Here is a 22,795-nt window from a genome sequence, read left to right on the forward strand (position 1 = left end):
TATCAAAGGACCATACCAGTGATTTTAATGTTTGGCCCATGTACTACAACTAACCCACAATTTCCGTTGCAACAAACCACCTTGAAAATCATTCAAGATTTGGATGGTACTATGGATTTCACATCTTGAATTTTTGGTCGAAACACTTGCCTTATAACGTTCTGCCTCAGTGGCTAGCAAAGTTGTGGCCATTCATAAGCAACAGAACTGATAAGTCTCTGTGTAAAGCAAACGTTTCCCCAGCGACTATTTTCTAGCAGAAAGACCATTTCACACCCAGTTTCAAGTCATCAAAATACAACAGTGCTGCTACTTTTAGGGAAATTAATGTGGAAGACTTTATTATGGTGCTGAAATACTGGTGTGGAGAAAGTTTGAAGTCTTGGAAAGAGCATCAACTGCTTGCCTCGGGAAAAGAATACCAAAAAACCTAAAAGCATATAAATTTTACCTACCTACTTACTTAAGTTATTATTTTTTCCTCCTTGGATTTTCATGAGCTGTGTGTATTAAAATGAATAATGACTTTTATTCTTTGCTCAAAAGACTTAAATGCTGTTATTCCTCTTCTCTGTAAGTGTTCACACACACACACACACAGTTTGGAGAGGATCATTAGTTAGATGTATGCACATTAGGTAAATATAGGCAAGTCATTATTTTGAACTGACAAGTGCCCACTTTAAAAGTATTTTTTCAGCTGTAAGTGCAACATAAAATGTTGAGCCTCTTCCCAGCTCTGCCCTCTCAGTGAGGAGGGTCAGACAGTTTAGTTGCTGCTTCTGCTGTCAGAATAGATCCACAAAATACTGACCACATATTTGACAGAGCCTCCGCAGTGATTCTTATGCCGAATGTAAATGTAATCTAGAAACCTGCAGGTTGTGTGTGCGCTGTCTGGCATGGGACAAAATCCTATCATGTGATTGGGCTGGATTTGAACTAGCAGGCCAAGTAAACAAATTCGATTTTCTGATCACACTGGATAGTTTGGCAGTATTGTCTATTAGATTTATATGTTCGGCAGATGGATGCTGGAACGGTTTGCATTCAGCCCATATGTCCCCTGGTTCTCATCATCAGAGCTGAGATCACTTCATCAACAACTCAAAAGACTTAAGTCAGAGCTTAAGATAAGCCAAAATTATAAGAAGTGAACTGTGCAACATCGTTCAGTGAGACATTAGTGTGAAATTTACAATGAATGTGAGAAAGACATACTGCTTGGTTTCTACTTCATGGTCTAAACTTACCAAAGCTGATCAGAGGCCTTATTAAATTATGATATTATTATCAATTAAAAGATACATTTGATTTTGTTTGTACTGATTTGCATGCATTTCCACATACATTTAGACACGGATGTAAAGGGTGAATTGTAAACTGCAGACCTCAGCACACTGCCAGTTCAGGTGAGAGGTTTTGATCCAAAATGCTAAAAAATGGTCCAAAAGTGTCTCACATAAATTAAATGGATTCTTACATAAAAATATTGTAATGCAAAATTGGGTAAATTGGTCCATATTTCTGCAGAATTGTGCCGGATGATTTTGAAACTCCAAGAAAAATGCCAAGAAATGCATCCAGAGCTGAATTCCATTAATTATAGATATACAAATAAGATGTCTAATAGTTGGAATGCATTTCAGCATCAGTCCCAGAGAAGCCTTTTATTTCAAAGCAGCTCAGTCCCACGCACTGAACCCTGAACTTTAGAAGACAGGAGGATAGGAAACATCAACAGATCCTCTCCAGGTCCAGGCTCGGTGACCATAGAAACAGGCAGACAGAAGAAAACCTGGGAAAACCCTCATTTATCAACCGTGTTGATGCACAGATAAGCTTAATCCTCTTGTTATGTTCACATTTTTGAACATCTTTTATGTTTGGGGTCAATTTGACCCCTGCAGTTTAAACTTCCACAAAATTATTATAACTAAAATTGTTATCAAAGTTTATGTGGCTTTGTTGATTACCTAAATATCCCTTTAAATACAACATACACTGGTTGGTCAGTGGTATTCCCTTGCAGTATTTAGAGGGATTGTTTGTGGCATTTGTCTTTCTATGACAAAATATGGAATCAATAGTAAAAAATATATGAGTACATTTGTCATAAAACCTATGTTTTGTTTTTACCTTCTGTAAATGTGTGTTTTAGTCAGTATTTCCAGTATATATGCCATATCTGCTTTACTTTGAGTGTGGGGATCCATCTAATAGAAGGAGAGCTCTCTGGCCTTCTGCTATGAATCTACTGAGTTTAATCTTTTTTCATTTCTTTTCTTTTTTCTTTTTCTTTCTTTCTTTTTTTGTTAAGGGTGTATATAAATATGGAACAATTTACCCAATTTTTCAGTGAAATATTTTTATACAAGAATCCATTTCATTTCTTTAAGACCTTAGGGATATTAAAAAACAAACAAAAAACAAAAAAAAAACAAAAAAAAAAACACTGTTGTATTTTGTTCTGTCTCAAAGTTTTGCGGTCCTTCCCACTACTCTAATAGTCACAGCGAGCATTTAGGATGACGAACCCTCACAATGTTCATATGGCTGTGACATGACTGCCTTTTTCCATTACTGTTTCACATCATGGCACCAGCTACCAGGTGATACATTGCACTGGCAGTACAATGATCAGCGTACAGCCGTAACTATTTACTGGCCTCTGGCTGGATCAGCATGCCGGTCTTCCCCTCTCCTCTCTTCTCTTTGCCTCAGTAGTTTTTGTTTTGTCCTCTCTCCAGCCCATTAAAGAGGACACACATGTACAGATAAAAGCCTGTGGTGCATGGGGGATCCAAGAGACAAGCAACATAGAGGGATGGATGCAGGTTTTTGGAAGATAGCCAGCACAAAAAGTGGACTTAAATTTGTAAATTAATCAAGATCTAAGCCTACATTTACTTTTTTCCCCACAAAAATGCATATATTTTCTTAAGAGTTTTTCCTAAACAGCCACTTATGCCTTAATGACTCTTAGCTCTTTCTGTATTTTACCTTGAACAAGCATCAGGGTGTTGCCGAATGTCTACATGTTTGGAGGCACAAGAGAAAATTCAGTGATTCAGAGGTTGTACACACTACATGAATAGCACTGTTTATCATTTAATGAACCCAAGTTGCTAAACTGAAATGTGCTTCCATTCAACTAGGATGGGTCGCATATTTTTTTTTTTTTCATTCATTCATCTTCTAAACCGTTTATCCTCACTAGGGTCGCGGGGGGGTGCTGGAGCCAATCCCAGCGCTCATAGGGCGAAGGCAGTGAAACACCCTGGACAGGTCGCCAGTCCATCGCAGGGCTATTTTTTTTTTTTACACACAATATTGGTACTGAAAAAAATCAGTGATCCTCTGCTGAGCTGCTCCAGCTCATTTTCCTTTTCCTGAACATGGTAAGTCTGCCTCTTCAAGTGCTTTTAAATTCTCTAATGGGAGCGAAACAACAGTTGGCCTTGTAAAACCTTCAGCTACAGTTCAGCTGATGAGTCAAACTGGTACTGGATGAGGACGTAGTTGGTGGCAGAGAAGTGCCATGTGCTTCACTCGGCTGTGCAAGGACCTGAGGCACATTCATGAGGGGGAAGACTTTTTTTTTTTTTTTTTTGGTTTACATAGTGGGTATATGGAGTAATTCTGGTCAATTATCTCTCTCTCTGTCTCCCTCTGTATGTTGTGTAATGTGTACTGTAAGACTGCTCAGTGTTAGCACAAACTGTTCAAAATCTGATGTACTGTTCTTGTCCTAGCTTAGAGATGTACTGCTGTGTGTGTGTAAGTGTATCTGTGTGTGTGTGTGTGTGTCCTCTCAGGGGTTCTGCTGATGCGACACATAGGAACCTCGTCTTCTAAAAATTACATTCTCCCAACTGATACAATACAATACCAATACAACTAACTGCTTTCTCAGTTATTTTTCGAGGGGAATGTATTTTGGTAATTGGATTACATTTATAACATATTACATGAACTTTGGTAATCACTTAGCCTGAAGTCTCTGCTAGGAGGCGAGAGGGCTGGTGGATGTGTCAAACAACAGACTTTCATCAATTTCATCAATTTCAGGCAACAAATGTTTGAGTCCTGCATGAAACACCAGTGGTGTTGCAGCATTACATACAGTATGCTACCTTATATTACCATAACCAAATGTTTTTTATGCCTAAACTTAACCTTTCCCTAACCTCAATCTAGTGATTTTTTATGCATAATCTTAACATAACCTTAACCAAGAGATTTTGGTGGCTACAGGAACAAAACTGGCTAATATACAAGAAATGTTGATTAGAAACATATTTGTGATACCTCAGAAACAAAAGTAATTCATGACAAATTCATTCATTTCCCCATAAGCATAATTAAGAATACAGTTTAGTTGTATGAGAATGTCATTTTTAGGAGACGGGTTGCAGATAGGAGACACTGGCCAGAGGATCTTATTTATTACGAGCAAACTCAGTGCACCAGCCCTTTGCATGGTTGCAGCTGGAAAAATGAAAGCTGGACGTCACACAAACAATCTGTATTTTGTTACAGCGACATGAGAGAGCGCGGCGGAGGGTTGAGGAATATGTACACGCTGCATGGCAAATTGTGATTTCACTGATAAAGATTTAATGCACATCTCGTTCGAGAGGAATACATAAAAGGCAGTGTCAGACATACATGCAAAAGGTGCAACAGGCAAATATACAAACCATAATGTAACCGTTGTTTCATTGTCAAGAAAATACAGCTGTCATTTGTTTGGAGTATTCATAGTTATATAAAAAAATAACAAGTGGAGGAAGACACAGAAGTGACACTTAATATCTGTCATTCAGTATTTCAGTAATCTTTCCAGGCATAACTCAAGTGTTACAATAGCACGTCGTGTAAAAAATAAATATTGACTTCATATTAAAAAAAAAAAAAATCAAAGATAGAATCAAATGTTATTAAACCAACACTCTAATGTTAAAAATTCCTATGATTCTTTACACAAGATTATTTATAATCTATGCTCAAAACTATTTATCTTACATTCAGAAAGGTTAATACTTTTGTTACTCATCTTCAGAATCACACCGTGTGTGATTGCTGAAATGTACAGCAGGGTAACACATTTCCACTGACAGCTTCCATCCTGGCATTTGCTCTCTAAATGGTAAATGTAATCTCATTGTGCTTTATTTCAACAACAGTAACAGCTCTTGGTTCTCTAGATAGATAGATAGATAGATAGATAGATAGATAGATAGATAGATAGATAGATAGATAGATACAAACTTCTATGGAAGGATGGCAGGAGAATGACTTTGAATTACAAAAGAAGGAAGACAGAAGACAGATGGAGAATAGAGGCAGAGAAAGCTAAACAGACCGAAGGGAGGAAAGAAAGCAAGAAAGAGAGCAAGAAAGAAAGAAGCGTTTCTACACACAGATTAAGTATAGCCCTCTCCAGCGAAGACGTCAGGGCTAAAACACATAACCAGCAGCCACATACATACGCTGTATATCCTCCAGACATGGCCAACAGTGGAGCTATTTACACAGCTGCCTGCAGATGCATTTCGTTACAAGGAAAATACCCCAAAACAATTGCTCACTTTTGGCTTCAAAGTTGGCCCCGGAGGTTTGGAAACTAGGCCAAGATGGCAGCGTGACGGGAGAGCGAGCGTTCACATCGTTACTTGTAGACAACTTTGACATTCATATGATCCGACAGTCACTTCAAACACCGTGGAATCAACATTGCACGACTCAGAGGGTGAAGTCAGCTTCATGCTACATTTGCAGGAGATGGCAGGGGACTTATCTGAAGCACACTTGAGGGTGGCAGTGGATTTAGTGTTGGATTGCCAGCAGCTGGGGTCAAACAGAATGAGTGTGTGTGAATGTGTCACTGTGTGTATAGTATAGTGCAAATACTTTCAGCCTGTTTGAGTGCCAGATGGGTGCGGTTTGTCACATAGGACACAGCTACAAGTGCCAGAAGGTTTACATCATGACAAAAGAGTATCTGAAAGTCATGTTGGTATATAAATCTGTGAATGATAACTTGTCTGACAGCATCATAATTATCCTGATGATCTAAGCTTCATGCATGTGTTTCTCTACGCTGATCACAAGTGCTAAGAATTGTTTGACGTTACTATTTGACTCAGGTCTGTTTATTTGGGCGACAAAATGTGTTAGTTCTGCAGAGGATCGCGGAGGCACAAATGTCTGGACCCCATGCTGGATGCCTGGCAATACAATTAGCATGCTATGGGAGTAAAACTGTGCATGTTGACATTATATCACATTTTAGAAACTCATTCAATGCAGGCAAGCATTGTGGGAAAGCCCCTTGACTTTGTGGTGCACAGCCAGATGTGTATGTAGATCATAAATTTAAAAAAAAAATACGAAAAGGAGGAAAAGGAGAGCAAGAGAATAAAACCGTGTAGGAGACGAATGATATGAATAATATTATGTGTGAGCAGATTCAGGTCAAACCTCAGTTCCCCTGTGTGGGGTGAGAGAGAGAGAGAGGGACAGCTAAACATACAAAGAGAGGAAACCTGACACAGAGCAGCAGGGGAGAGTTACAGCTACACTAACCAGAGCAGACCTGGTTAAACAATACCTGGATATTTGGGAGGAAAACACTGGGAGAGCTATATCTGCCTTACTTTGAGGGTGATGTATCATGCAAGATAAGATCAAGAGCACAGGCGTTTAAAGTAGCTCAACATTACATTAAATATATTTCACCAAAACCCAAAGCTGATAACACCAGCAGGCCGAGCAGAGGATTCACCTGTAGGCAGACACACACCTCAGAGATGCAGGCCGTCTCTCAAGAACCACACATAGCTCCTGCAATTCCCAAATGCTTCTGCCTACCTGTCTATATTTTTGCAGCTTGAAGCTGGAAGTAAGGGCGGACATCCAGTCATTTCCCCACATCTGTACCTGCTTTGCAGCTGTGTAAGTAACACTGCGTTCACTCCGATATGGCGTGAATGCTGTCTGACTTGACAACTCGTCTTGACTACTTGAGACTGTTCACACATTTGCTCAAATCTCTACAGGCTACAGGCTGACAGCAAACACTAAAGCTGAATAAATGTGTATGAAAGTGTAGAGAAGCTTAAACTGTCTGGGGACCAATGCTTCCACAATGAACTCTACGCTTGACAAAGTTTTCCTCGTTTATGCTGTGTGGCATAAGAGCAATTTGTAGAAATAGCAAATTCCAAGTTGCCAAGTAGTAAATACAACGGTACCACGCCATTGGTCTGACAACCCATTGTTCCAAAACTCTAATAGTTCAAAAAGCCCATTAGACCAATGGCCCGTTATTTCGAAAACAAACGCCCACACTTTATAGTTGTCAGGGGTCAGTCATCACTGCTGTCACTATCCATGGTGCTGAAGTGGCAGGGGGGGGTTGCCTTTTAATTTTCTAGGATGGCGATGGAATGTTTAATTCACTTACATTCATTCTCTACAGCCTTACCCTATTACCTAACCCCAACCTTAACCTAAACCCAATTCTAAACGTAATACTATCCTTAACCAGTAAGCCAAAATAACCACCTAACATCTAAAAAAAAAATTCTGTCGCCAAAATAACCACCTAAAATCTAAAAAAATTCTGTCACCATCACAGGAAAAAAAAAAAAAAATTAAATCTGCCTCTGTCTGAGCAGTGGGCTTTCACAGTAATGGGCTTTCAGTTCAATGGGATATTTTTGGACTATTGGGGGCTCAGAATAATGGACATTTGTTTTCAGGATAATGGGCCTTCAGACGAATCTTTCAGCCCAAGTGAACATTTTTCGGATTGGGGTTTCAGAATATTGGGCCTTCGGAAAGTTGTGGTTTTAGGCATGGGCAAAGCGGGAAGCCGCCCAGTGTGGCATTTTTTCATGTCACATGGGGGGCGGCATGAGCGCAAAAAAAAAAAAAAAAAAAAAAAATCATCAGTGCTGCTAAGTAGTTTTCTGTTATCAATGCAGGTGCGGGTGGAGGGGCGCTGGTAGCGGTTGTTACCACCTGGGACATTGTCGCTCTCGGGGGTAGGAGTAGTAACATGGAAGGGCGCAAGCTAGTAATTTCGCCTAGGGCGGCAACATAGGCAGAACTGCCACTGCCTTCGGACCAATTGTTAACTAGGCTAAACTAATGCTAGCCAGCAGCTGAAAGATCATCTTGGGGGTCAATATCGTGTTTACAGGCCATCTGTGTTTTGTACAACATCCATTTGGGGTGTTGCTAAAAAAATTGCCATACACAGCTAGCAGTGAAATCTGCTGTTTCAGTTCTGCTTCCAAAGAGAACACACACATTTTCATGAGCCTTGTCATCCCAGTTTTGTCCTGCACTCATGTTTTAATGGGTTACAGTACAGGTGCTCTCTAGTATGTCTGAAGATTGTACAGACAGGCTGGCTTGATGAGAGATAATGCACAAGGTTGGTGAACAGATTGAGACCCTCACACAGTTAGAAGACAGGGAACGAAGGTTTATCTGGTGCAGAGGCTTAAGTAGGTCAAGACATCTTGTCATCTTTGTCCACATGCCAGCTTGTTTGGTGGTCAAAGGTTGAATGAGTTGTAGTGTTTTAGTTACGTACTACGCTTACTCCACTGGAGAGATGTTGGACATGAGCAACATGCTACACAGAACAAGAAAGACAAGAAGAGAGTAGACAGTCATGATTAAAGTTGGACTGAAGTCTGGGTTTTATCCGGGAAATTCTGCTGGAGAACTGTATCTCAAACCTTTTATAGGCAGAATTTCATTTCCACTTTAAGCAATCACTCAGTTTAAATATAAGACCACAAAACACAAATTTTACTCTCTCAAACCTTTGGGAAATGCCTGCTGATTACTGAGGGAGAAAATAGTGTTATACATCACATTCAGTCTGTGGCTGTCTAAAGAAAACCTCTCAGTAAAAATGTCTTAAATCAACATGACTGGACTGGCACAGTGTCTGAACCCTCAAGGAAACCACCAATTACCTTCAATATGTTTTCTTAGCAATCTGCGGGCTAAACCCCACTATTAAGTAACAGTCCAGCAGACACAGTTCATCATAAAAAAGGACTGTATTGTTGCAGACATTTCATGTTTAAAAAAGCCAAAACAAAAAGGCCAATCTTGTAGTTATCAAGTCTGAGAAAGACTAGAAAGCAGACCACTGAATTGACTTTTGCTATGTGAGTCAATCAATTGCGCAGGGACAACGCTCCCACAGGGAGAAACAGGCAAAGTCCCAAAATCAAAAATCATTTCCAATGATTTCTTGCAACAAGGTGTTGCAACGCTGTTTTCGTAACTCCACATGAGTGGTTGCCTTTCAGTGTGGGTGAAAAATATTATATCGCTGCCCTTCAAAACACTGTTTCATTCTCGGAGTTAACGCCAAAGTCTCTCAGAGCGGTAGCTCTTGCTACATCTTTCTCTGTAAAAGCCCCCTCCTCTCTTTATTTCCAATACCCCTTTCACCCTCTCGATTTTTCTCCTTTCCTGTCTCTCTCTCTCTCCAGACCCCCACTGGTCTATTACAGTGATGAAAAATGACTTGCAATAATGCTGCTCTTTGTTCAAATAACCGTATTTCACATGAAAAGATGTGTATACTCAGACAATGCCATATTCCGTGGTTGAATACCAATGCCACTTGATCCACACACACACACACACACACACACACACACACACACACACACACACACACACACACACACAGGATTCCAGTATTGAATGCTATCCTCATCTGCTCTCCATTAGGCTCCTCTTCATCAGTCATACCCCAAGTGTCGCTGCTCAGTCTTATTATTGCTATGAATCCGTATGAGGTCTGTGCTTCTATTAAATCCTTATTGCTGAATAGAAGTCATCACTCTCGACTCCCCCTCGATCATCATGCATAATCAAATCCCAGAAACCCATAAAGTTCCATCAGTGCTGGTTTTAGCGCTGGATTTGTTTGGCTCTCGATGCTCCGGCAGCATCCGCATCGAAGTGGACGAAGATGAAGTTTCCATATTGCTCGGTCCATTCAGCTAAAGATCATGTAATGTGTAACTTCGACATGTAACATATACAGTATATACCATAACATTCATGTAATTTAAGGAGGATGGTCCATGGATGCAGATGTACAACATCATAAGCAATGGTGTAACAACATGTACTGTAAAAGTCTGTAAATATGTATCTGTTTCTCATTTAGGGATACAAACAGTGAGCCTTGTATTGCTGGTTTCTCAGAAGTCTTATTTCTACAAATACTGCATAAAAAGTCTTGCTGACTGATTATTCACAGCTAATCAGTCATTAATGGGTTTAGATGCTGATATTGTGCAACATACCATAGAGTATAGTTAACAAACTAGTGGTAATATAGGCTACTGGCAGTGTGTGTGTGTGTGTGTGTGTGTGTGTGTGTGTGTGTGTGTGTGTGTGTGTGTGTGTGTGTGTGTGTGTCTGAGCTAATATGTATTCACTCTTGTAGGTAAGTCTGTTCACTGTTAGCACAGCATGCCCATCTTCTGCTGCGATGTTCTCCTCTTGTTCTTGCTGGTATTAGTGTGTGAATGCTTGAAATAACAACAACACAAAGGGAGTGTGTTTCTGTACATGGTATGTGTGGCATCTGTGCTGGAAGTCCTCTCACAGGTACGTGGTAGCCTCTCTGTTCTCCCTCTCCCTGGCCTGAGCCACAGCCACGTTGATGCACTGCAGCCACTCCTCAGCGTGTTTCTCATCCTGCGCCTTCAGCACGTATGTCTTATTGTCTGTGAAGATCTCAAAGGCCCGCGGCAGTCCCCGTTCCCGACGCTTCTTGGCCACCACCTGAGGAAGAGGAAGAAGAAAGAGAAGAAGGAGAAGATGACGAGGACATCACACTGATGCCTATCATCAGAGTGTTTATGTAGAGATATGCAGCAAATAACTCCACCTATAGATAATGTAAGTTTTAAGATTTCATCATACTAAATCGGAAGTTTTGAGACCAAGAGGACAGTTTACTAAGAGAGGTGCTGTCTACCCTGAATTTTACAGCATGCTGCACCTGTGGCCTTGGCCAAAGAAGCAGCTTACCTACTAAAAAGCTGCATGAAAATGAACACAGCTGCACATTCCAAAATTAAAATATGGCCTTTGCAACATCAACACCTGTTCTGTATGCATCTTTCTGTCAGGAAACAGCATGGATTGCCAACAAAGGAATGATACAGAAAAGAGAGGCTGACAACGGCAGATGATTTTAGTTGAAGAGACTGACAGATGCATTCATAATATGCAAAACTGAAGTGTGTTACCCTGTGTGGATTATCACTTCAGACAGAGCAAAGGCGGTGGGAGGAACAAAATGTTCCATCACTGACAAAGGAAAGATGGCAGGACTTGTCTCAAAAATCACAGACGTGTTAGTGCCAAGATAATACAAGCTTTTCACAAGCATTAAATAATGCAGCTGTGTAATTACTATCAGCCTTAATAAATCATGATTTATGAATTACCATAATTACCTCTGTGCATTTTACTTTTTGAGAGGAAATCTCGCATAAATAATTATGCAACGAAGAAAAAAGTACAAAAACTACCAACCGCCCCCTCTGTATAATTATAGGCGCAAAGTGCCCATGACAATGATAGAGTATATCATGAAAGTCATTTTTAGTGCCAAAAGAGGGTTTGCCATGGCATGATATTTTAGATCCCACACTGAACTCATGTAAGCACAGTTCTCATCATAATGTGAGTCTGACCACATCCTGATCTGGCTGATCAAATTAAAATGCATGCACAAACCAGCTTGGGAGCATTCAGACCTCCCAGGCATCCTGACATAAATTTATGTTCCAAACTGCATTAGATTGACAGTATTATAAGCTGTTTTTAAAATCAAATTACCAGCCCATAACTGACACTTAATCCTCTGTGTAGACTTTCTGAACATGATCGTGCAACAAGCCAAACCACTGATAATATCATGCATAACTTAAATAGGGTTTTTTTAATTCACAAAGAGCTGGCTTATTATAGCTGTAAGACTTGTGTGGAGCGCTGACAACATGAATCATAATCGATGCTACCTTGACACTCTGCACCTTGCTCAGCTCAATAGGAATGTCATCCAGCTCATCTTTCTGTGGAGAGAACAAGAGAACAAATGAAGACTTCAGGTGGCAAATCATGCAAGTCGGTTTTGAATGTTTTTGCACAGTCAAAGTATCATAGAGCTTCTGAGTGTGCTACATCGCCTGAAAATGTACAGTTTCTGCTGTCTGGCTTTATTAATATTTGGCCTTTACAGGATGACACTGAAAGCATCATTCTTGTGAGAACTTAAACATTATTACATTATAACTTAAAACAAGGATTATTTGTGTGAAGGATTCAATAATAAACAGTGAAAATCCTTTAATTTCGTTAAAACCAACTGCCTTTTACTGTTTAGGCCTTTGTTAAGCTTACAGAACAGCATAATCCATAACAATCTCTCTCTCTCTCTCTCTCTCTCTCTCGCTCTCACACACACACACACACACACACACACACACACACACACACCAATATGTATGGCACATTCAAACTCCGTATCCCTTGATGCCGACAGACATATTATGTTTGCAATTGTGATGCGAGGATTGAACTGTGACCTGCAGGGCCTGTGGGGAAACTGTGGATTTGGTTGGTTTATGAGTCAGTAAAATAATGATATGAATAGTTGTGGTCAGAACAACTTAAGATAATAATAATATAAAGAACCACACAGAAGAATATTCTTTACTGAATTTAACCCCGTACTTGACCCCTCCTGCTGTTATGCAACATGCAGCCATAAAGCAAAGGCATCTTGGCTCTAGATGTGTCACTCAGAACAAACATGATGCGGCTTTAATGTGTTGCCACAAGCAGATACAGAATATGCATGTGACACTGTTGTGCAATATGGAAAAAATGGCCTCTTAATCCAAAGCTACTTAGGACAAAATTTAATTTAGAATCAGAGTTTCAAATTAAAATGCATGCACAGACCAACTTGGGAGCATTGAGACCTCCCAGGCATCTTGACATAAATGTATGATCTAAACAGCATTAAAGTGACAATACTATACATTACTTAATAACTTAAATTATAGACCATGACTGACAATTAATCCTGTTATGGTAACTAATCAATAAACAGAAGATCAATTGATGAATCTTCTTAGTGTGTAACACTTTTTGTTGCGTTTATGCTTTGGGTGTTGAGCTCATTCACTTAAATTACTAAAACGTGACGGTGGTAAACACAACAAAGAACAAATGGCACTTGACACTCCCTCTCATTGATCTAAAATCAAGATCTTATTTTGCCCTTGGGATGTTTGACATGCTGTACATCTCCATAACTCTTGCAGGCATTTAATTTTAGACATTTAATTAAAAAAGAAAAAAAGAGAAAGATCAAAAGAAGGGGAAATATTGGGCTCTTTCTGTAGCTTTGAGACACTGAGCATGAACATTTCAACAACCCACAAAGAAAAAACTAATGCAACCTTTTTAATTTGCATTTTACCAACCTCAATAAATGTGTTAAGAAAAATTGTTCTCAGCCACAAGTTTTTATAAAGCCATCATGCGAATGACCAGCCTCATAATTCCAAGACTGCAGTACTGTAGTGTTGTTCCCAGCATGTTCCACCTCAGAACAGAACATTTACGGAACGAACAATAAGAGCATTTATTGTTCTGTTGCCTCTCTACGGCAGGAAATGAAATCTCTGAGCCCTGGAGTGCACTGCGTCTATGTCCTGCCACACAAGGAGGCTGCATAATTTTCACTCTGTGCGTGCTTGTATTTGTTGGGATGCGTGTGTGTGTGTACTGCACCACAGAGGTATCTTTTTGCTCCTTATAATCATAACCACACAGCCAATGCAAGCTGCTGGACTTAAAGCATTTGCCCACATCCTCTCTGTGGTGTGTGTATGTGTGTGTGTGAAAAGAGCTCGGTGTGAGTGGATTTGTCCGCAGCTCTACCCCCTGGTGCGCTCTGCTGAGGGTCTGATTGTTGTTTGCTGAAGTGGTTATCTAATACTCTGATATTCAGAAATTAAAGGACAAGTCAATAGATCTCATATTCACAGGCCTTTGCTTGTGTTTTTCCTTGGTTTAATTACATGGTTGGCAAAATTCTCTTGTACCCTGAGTCTAACGAGCTCAAAGATAAAATATCCTGTTCATCACTTTTAATGGTGCACTACACAAAACTGTCAAGGCTCAACTGATGTGAGTGCACTTTAGAAACAACGGACTTAAAAGAAAATGTAACTGAGTGGTTTAATCTGCATGGTTCTTACTGTTGGACCGACTCACTGATGGGCTGCATGTGTATACTATATTTTTGTCATTTGAATCTAAACGGTTCACGCTTCAATCAAACATTTGCAGTTTTGCATACTATAGTTCACCTTTAAATTGATTTTTCTTTTTATCTACACTTTTTATCTACACAGAGCAGTGGAAACAGACTCGAAGGTATGAACTAACTGACTTCATTATCTACAGCCTTTCCCTAATGTTAGCTATGGCCACTTTTTTCCCTCACCGTAACCTTAACCAATAAGCCTAATGACTACTCAAAATGTAAAAAAAATGACTTTGCCACCCTTAGAAAAAAAAAAAAAAGGTCATTAGTAACCAATAGTAAATGGGATGAGTTGAGAAGCTATCATATTGAGCATTCCTTACGATTGCAGTATGGGTTTATGCAAGCTATTGTGGTTGGAATGTGGTATTTACATGTGGAAACTGGCTAAAAGAGTATTTGAATACCTTACGTAATAGCGGAATATTAATGTGCATGAAGACGCTGATTATATCTCATTCTCGTATTCTCTCTTTGAATCTTTCTCCTCTTCTTACATACAGGGGGACTTGGCAAATCAAAGTCCTGGCCTGGAGGTACTTTGGCATCACACTTTGTCTGGTCCCGATTATGTGGAGGACAATGGGCTTTAGCATGCATCTACAATATAGGAAATGCGGTATTCTCTCTCTCAGCACTGGCAGTTTTTAGGCAAGGATAAGCCCACAGAAACATCTTGGCATCACTGAGTCACTTGGTAAAAGGGACAACACAAAAGCAGCTACTGACAAGAGTCATCATCAGGGCCGGTGCAAGGTGTTTGAATAACAGAGAAAGATGCGCGGACTTGGGAAGCATTTCAAACCTCTCTATGTGTCTAAGTTGCTTGATAATTCAGGATGGGGGAAATAACACATTTTTTTTTTTTCGTTCATAATCTCAGCTCCCAGTGGAGATCAGGTCTTTCACAACATGTCAACCACCTCCAGAGCATGCTGGCAAGGGAAGACCGAGCTCAGAGAACAAGACACAGAACCGTTCCAATTTGTGGCTGCAGCGAAGGAGGAATCCATTACCATCTGGACAAGAACACAAAGGCCATTGTTTGGAGCAAATGCATCGACTCTATTTCTGCTTTTCAACCATTGAAGAATATCCCCCCCCCTATTTCAAGATACTCCTCTCAGCAGAGGAGGAGGTCAACACCAGATTCAAGTCAAGTCTGAGGAGCGTGGATGTCCTCAGGAGATGTGTTGCTGTTTTCCATGTCGTGTCGTCTCTAGTTTTTGGGAGCTGATTGTGTAAACATGGCACTGTCTAAACAGCCAGAAGGCTCTCATCTGCTTTTGACTGTGAAAATGCAGTGATAATAATGAGATTGTTTCATTGTTTCAAAGTAGAGTTGACAGCCACAAAACAGCATACAGGCACAGATGCACAGATGAACACACACACATACACACAGGTATGAAGACATATTCACACACCCACACAGATGTAATAAAACTGAGCAAATCTGATTTCCTCTTGAACTGGTCCAAGTGAAATTGTATTCTTTTTGTCTGCTTGATAAAATGAAATCTGACCCTGTTTTTTTTTTGTTTTCTTTTTCTTTTTGAGACATCTAACCTCAACCCATTTTATATCGTGTTGCTTTTACTCCATGGTTTTGATTAAGCAAACTTTCCCTTGGCACAATAATTCTCTCTGCTGTAATAAGTCCAGTGATCTCAGACTTGTTTGACCTTAAAGTCAGTCACTACCAAATGGAAGGAAAAATAATGCTGTTACAACCCATAGGGGAATATCCTCACCTTCACTCAGAGGATATTCAGGCTCACTTTCGGCAATGCCTCCCCTCTGTGTTTGCTACTTGTTCGTACTGATTTCTGCTTTGAGTTATAAGGGGGAAGAGTGACTCATGTTGCAGCATCATGCTCTGGCCTTGGGAGCCCCCCCAAGACTCCATAGTGGGGCCCAAATTTGTTACAGCCAGATTCATGGACACTCCTAAGGGACAACAGGGCTTATCACGAGATGGGGTTTCCACTGTTTCATACTCAATTTCATCATAATCCAAAAGACATGGAAAAATAAATGAGGATTTTCTGAGTGAGAGGCTGTGGACATGGGGAATTTGTATCTGTGTCAGCATCAGTGTATGTGTACAAGCATGTGTGTAACTAGGCATGTGCAAGAAGACAGCAAATCTCATTCCATACGTACTGATTTGCCTTTCCTGAAGAGGAGCTGGTTTCCTGCCAGGGTGAAGTAACGGGTTTTCCAGCGCTTGATGAACTTCCAGCGGACCTGCTTCTCCTTCAGCTTCCCCTCGATCAGGGGCTGCCCCTCCTTGTTCACAACTAGAAGGACACACATAGAAATGGTAAAGAAAGAAAGAAAGAAAGAAAGAAAGAAAGAAAGAAAGAAAGAAAGAAAAAGAAAGAAAGAACGCTCAATTTCCCCCAATGGAATGGAGCAAATATACTGACCTAATATCTAGCTTAATTTGCCTTATGCATAATGTACAGAAAAATCACTCCTGGGTTTTGCTGCCAGAAAACACATTTTCTGTTACCTCTGCCTCTCCAGACGATCTTTCCCAGCCCTCTTGCTTGCTCACTGGTGGAACTAGTTTGTTTCTGTATCACTACACAATAGCTGCCCTCAGCACTGTATGTTCACATATGTCTTAGATGAAAATGTTGCATAGTGATGCACAAACAAAGTAGTAAGCAAGCATGAAAGCTGGGACAGAGCCCTAATACAAACATAGCAATATAACTGTGTAAAAGCCTGAACTATCACTTTAAGGTGACTAGATACAACCCAATATTACCTGTTTGGATAAGATAATATTTTCGGAAGAATGAAAGTCACCTTCTCCGCCTGTACTCTATTGCCTTTAGCTTTTTATGCTTTGTCCACCTCTAGGTGAAAGGAACAAATAACTCCAAGTTTAACCTAGTTGATAATAATGCGTTGTAAAGATTACATCAACAAGAAGCTTTTGTATCTATCCCACACCGTAAGCTTCAAAACAGGTACTCTCTCTCACACACACACACACACACACACACACACACACACACTTCAATAAGGAACATCATGCATTTGCTCACATACTTGCTCAAACATGCAAAAATCAAAGGTAGAGGCGTCCTCCCACACAGAGTCTGGACTGGTCTCATTAGTAACACTCACCCACGCTGTCTCTCTGGACCAGGAGGACGAAGCTCCTTTGTGTGTGTGTGTGTGTGTGTGTGTGTGTGTGTGTGTGTGTGTGTGTGCGTGTGTGTGTGTGTGAACCTCAGGCAAAACACAGTGGTACGCCTGGTCAGCCTTGGTGCCAGTAAACCAGCATGTTGGGTACATGGTGCCTCCACCAGACCACCACAAACACCAGACAAAGTCACTCTTTGTCTCCACGGCGATGAGTAAAGCACACACAGATTACGGCGCTCTGGTCGCTGTCAGATACATTAGTGAGCGAGTGTGTGTGAGTGTGTGGGCACACTGCTTCACTCACAGGAGTCTGTACCCCTGCGATTAACATCTGAAGGTCAAATCAGCCTTCTCCTGGGTTTAGAGCAGGAACAGAACAGAACATGATGGAACAGAGAAGAACAGATGGCACTCAGTAACCTGCACATCCCAAAGCCAAACCTATCCAATTGTGAAGCTAAATCCACAAGTCAGATTTTCAAGTTATTAATTCCTTTCATGCCCCACTACCAACTTCTTTTTTACATCAGGAGAAACATACATTTTCAGGACATAGGACCGGGCGATTCTGACCAATTTTTTGTTATCACACCATATAGCCAATCAGCACTTTGCTGCACAATTTGCTCCTGGGCCATCCAGGCTGCACCTTTAGCACTGCACTGAACCAAGGTCTGGAAAAACTGGCATGGCTCTTAAGTCTAAACTGTAAAAGAGCTCTCCAGTGCTCCCACGTTGTTTGATTGGGTTGTTAATGGAGGGTTGGTTTCTTCTTGAGGCCAGCTCTTACATCTGTGCAGAAGTGTTTCAGCTCTGCCATAGTGTCCTAAACAGATTTGGATATTTATGTTTCTGTATGGGGGAATCAATCGCCGAAACACTAGATGGCAGAGTCAAGATTTTATTGATACTGTGTTAATGAAGCACAGATACAAAGGGAAGCAGTTACGTTTCCATCTGAGTCCATTCTGGGACAGCTGGTGGTGCCAAAGTGATGCTTCAGGATTTTTATCACCGCAAATTTCGTGTCATCATCTATGTAAACGATGTAATTTGTCATTTATGTAATTTGGGGACGAGGTAGTATAGAATATAAATCTCTCCAGCTTGTCTTGTCTTATCAATTAAATGAACGCAAACTAGTGGGTCAGTCACAGACCTTGCAGTCTTGTGTCACCCTACACACAGTAACACCTCTGGAGAGTTGCATGCAGCAGGCTCTGTGGGCTGATCCGGAGCCACAGGCGTACCTATTAAAGTATTTTGGCATACAAATATAAATCGATCTTTATGTCTGGTGGTGCAGAAAGTGTGATGGTGTGATGTGAATCTGTGACTAATTAGGGTGAAAAGGTTAATCAATTCTCCCATGGCCGATGATCAACCTTTCTACAAAGTTCTGTGCAAATCCATCCAAAGATATTATGAGACATCGCCCTGACAAACAAACAGACAAACAGACAGAATGGAGAAAATGAAGAAACTTATCCAATGTGTGTATGTTCGATATCTGTTTCAATACACAAGGACCTCCATGATATCTTCAGTAAATGTGGATATAGTGTATAGTGTGGATCAGTCAGTCCAGTCTGATGTTAATGTCTTGTTTGGCTCAGATTCCCTGTGGCTACAAAATGTAGAAGTAAATAGACACACACAAAACACAAATAACAACTGGCTCTGTGTATGCATGTGTGTGTGCGTGTCTATGGGACTGTGTATGGGTGTCTGCATTCTGAAATGATTACTCAGTTAGTGTGTAATCATTCTTATCGGCTCAAAAGAGATAAAAATCAACTTCCTGTCCGCCTGTTTAGACGGGAACTTATATACTCCGGCGCATTCCAAACACTCTGTGGGGCGCCTGCTTGTCCACAGATATGCCAGACACTCATCTATTTCAGTCTGTGCGCACGGAAATAAGCCTGTCTGATGCATAATTCATGGTGCCAGGTGTGGTCACTGGGCTTTCATGTAGACACCTGGAAAATCATCCCTGGATTTTTTTCATTATCCCCCAGGCATGACGTTTACAGCCACGCTGACGTCAAACGCATAGCCAAGGACACAAAACACACACACACACACGCACACACACACACACACACACACACACACACACACACACACACACACACACACACACACACACACACACACACACACACACACATATTGAGGATGCTGATGCAAGCAAAAGAAATTCATCCAAGAGAGAAAGCCGTTTCACGAGACACGGCTGTTTGATGTGTTCACTGCACAGTCCCGCTTTATGGCTTTTAGTAACACGTCATTCTGAGCTGACTGAATGCTGAACATCTTATAAACGTGAAGTCACCACAAGCTTTAATCAGCGTTTGAGGCCAGTATATCTTAGCTCTTCAGATGGGGCTACTGCAGTGTCCTTAATTCAACCTGGACAAAGTCTCTCTGCGACATCAAAATCAAAATACATCAAAATACATTTACATATTTTAGCTGGGGTACTTGGTCTACCCTGAGTCAGTCAGTTGAGCTTTCTTTATGTATCGCAGCAAATTCATTTTGTTTAACCCTATAAAGCCTGAACTATGAAAGAATTGGCAGAAAATTCCAATTTTCTGAAATTCAACCCTTTATTTAGTCCTATAACAATATATATATATATAAAATTCACCTTTCTGGTGTATGATATATGATATGTACTTGAAGTGCCAATGGTATGGTCCTATATGATACAAATGGCTTTATAGCGTTAATCGGTTCTGCTATACCACTGGAAAAGACATACATCCTTATGGCAATATTTGCTTATTTGTTTGACTGTTTAATTATGCATGTATATTTATTGAGAAGTGTTTCTACTATTCTGTCCTCCTCATGTATATTAATGGGGAGGACAAAAAATTAGAAACATCTCTCAATATAATGTAGGCCAATACAAGACCTCTGCAAACTGCAACCTCAGTAATAAGCACAGAATTGCATTAACGCATTTTCCAAAATGTCAGCAAAAACTGAACATTATAAACTTTGTTAAGGGTAGAATTTATGGCAGAGCTGTTGCATCGAACTGCATTAAATTGTACAGGTGGACCTAATAAAGCGGCCACTGACTAGCCAGATGAGGTGCTGAAAGAACTGGTATGTGTGTGTGTATGGTTGGGTGGCGGGGTATCCTCAAAGAAAAATATGAGTCAAAAACAAACAAGTCAAAAATTCAAAATCAAGAGTTGACAGTAACCTACCCGCCCTACCCCTTGTTAACTATCGATTTCAGGAAAAATGTGGTTGTAAACATGTTACCCGCCCTCTGTCTTGTTAAATTTAAAGACATTTACCTCTGAGAGACAGGATTTCATAACTGCAAAAAAAAAAGTTATTACTAGGGAAAAAAAATCTCCTAACATGTCTAGCTTTGCAAACATGTGTTTCAGAGGAGAGGAGGGCAGCCAGTCCTTTAATCAAACAGGGAAAGCAGACACTTTTACTGGGGCTCGGTTTGCCTGTAAAGAGCTTGGGCTGTTATTCCACTGACAGCAGCCATACAGTGTCCAGTGCAAGACCCCGGCTACAATATACAACATACACACAACATACACACCAGCAGCCACACACAAAAGTACTGACTCTGGACCAAAAAATGCAAAGTGTGAACAGAGTATGAGGTGGCTGTGTAGCGGATGACTCGATGCCTCCTGGCTCTCGTTGACTCACTTGACTTAAAACTAACCGCAGTGGGGGGGGTGACTAAACCCCAACACGCTGACAGTTACCATCTACAGCCACTGCCATCCTGTAAATCAGAGCCTCTCGAAAAGCAAACCTTGTCCGTGGTTTTTGGGTCCATTCGGCGACGTTACCTCCCTGTCTCGAATGTTCTGTGACCAGGGACATCTCTCATCCCACATGATGCCATGAACGTCACCGCCATAAATCACCCCTGCAAACATTTCAGCGTTGCGTAACTCCATCTGTGGCATTGACATTCATTAAAGCATGGCACAGTGTGATGAATGGCTCTCTTTAGCCTCAGGTTCTCCAGAATTCGCTTCATGTGCGACTCTTGGAGGTGCAAATTACTGTCCAGCATGTCTTCACTGATTGATGAGGGAATGATGGAGAGCCTTGTTGCCATCTTTTTGCATAACTTGCGACTTTCATAAGGACTTTTGTAAACACACGTGTAGGTATTATTGAGTTTTTACAGTAGATATACATATTGTAATGTGTGTATATACAGTATTAAGTGTGTGCCATGGGAATAATAATGTCTGCTCTCTGGTGGTTACACACACACACACACACACACAAACGGCTTGGTGGAGATTATGTGACAGAAAGCTGCAGCCTTCCAGGTTAAAAATTTCGGCTATGTAAAGAGTGGAAAGGAGAAAAAAAATGAGAGGACACACAGGGAGAACATGCACATGCTGCGCTCAGGCATGTATGCATATACTGGACATTTACGTGTACGCACACTTACACACACACACACACACACACACACACACACACACACACACACACACGCACACACACATACACACACCCCTCCAATTATTACTGCTCACTTCAAAGACATTCCAGTAGTTAAACACAACAGTATACCATAAAGCATCTTAGAGTCACAATAAACACTGGCTCCATTTTGGCCTTCGGACTGGAACACATTCCTGGGAATTCTCCGTCTCACATACACACACACACACAGACTGAAACACACACACACATCATTAGGGCATAAGACCGACCCCTTGCATGTGTGTGTAACCACTATAGTATTTTTCACTCATGCCAAGTCACTATTTTTTTTCAACATATAAAGTGAAACCTTTTACCCAACCCAACTTTTAATGCAAACAGCATGTATACATACAAATGGTATGTACTTGCAATGTGAAAACACACTGGCTCACCACAGAGTGAGAGGTTACCCAAATGGCATTGCGTGTGAAATGAAATCATTACATGTGTTTGTTTATGATGGGAGGTGAGATGAGGCTAAGTTGTTTTTTTTTTTTTGTTTTTTTGTTTTTTTGTTTTTCCCAGTGAAGGTATATGCTATTAATGTAATTTATCTTGACCCTACATTATGTAGCTGGATGACTTTCAGTTGGTGAGATAAAAAACTTTCCAATGCACAGGTTTGTGTTTTCAGACCTTGACTACCTCTTGCTGGTTTGTTACACTGATGTTTGTTTAGGTTATTTTTCTTCTGTTGTTTAAATCGTTCATATT

General features: G+C 40.7%; 1 protein-coding gene across 3 annotated transcripts in view; it reads right to left on the reverse strand.

The window, feature by feature from the left end:
* Nucleotides 1–10,597: 10,597 nt before the first annotated feature.
* Nucleotides 10,598–22,795, reverse strand: part of veph1 (ventricular zone expressed PH domain-containing 1) — a 91,714-nt gene continuing 79,516 nt past the window's right edge. For all 3 annotated transcript variants that reach the window (XM_030067810.1, XM_030067808.1, XM_030067809.1), the window contains 3 exons: nucleotides 16,577–16,713; nucleotides 12,090–12,143; nucleotides 10,598–10,842 (listed from right to left, as the gene is read on the reverse strand). In XM_030067810.1, coding sequence (XP_029923670.1) covers nucleotides 10,660–10,842; nucleotides 12,090–12,143; nucleotides 16,577–16,713 — 374 coding nt within the window. In that variant the 3' untranslated portion in view covers nucleotides 10,598–10,659. The remainder of the gene's footprint in view (nucleotides 10,843–12,089; nucleotides 12,144–16,576; nucleotides 16,714–22,795) is intronic.

The sequence above is a fragment of the Myripristis murdjan genome, chromosome 13 (genome assembly GCF_902150065.1).
Source record: "Myripristis murdjan chromosome 13, fMyrMur1.1, whole genome shotgun sequence".
NCBI classification, from domain to species: Eukaryota; Metazoa; Chordata; class Actinopteri; order Holocentriformes; family Holocentridae; genus Myripristis; species Myripristis murdjan.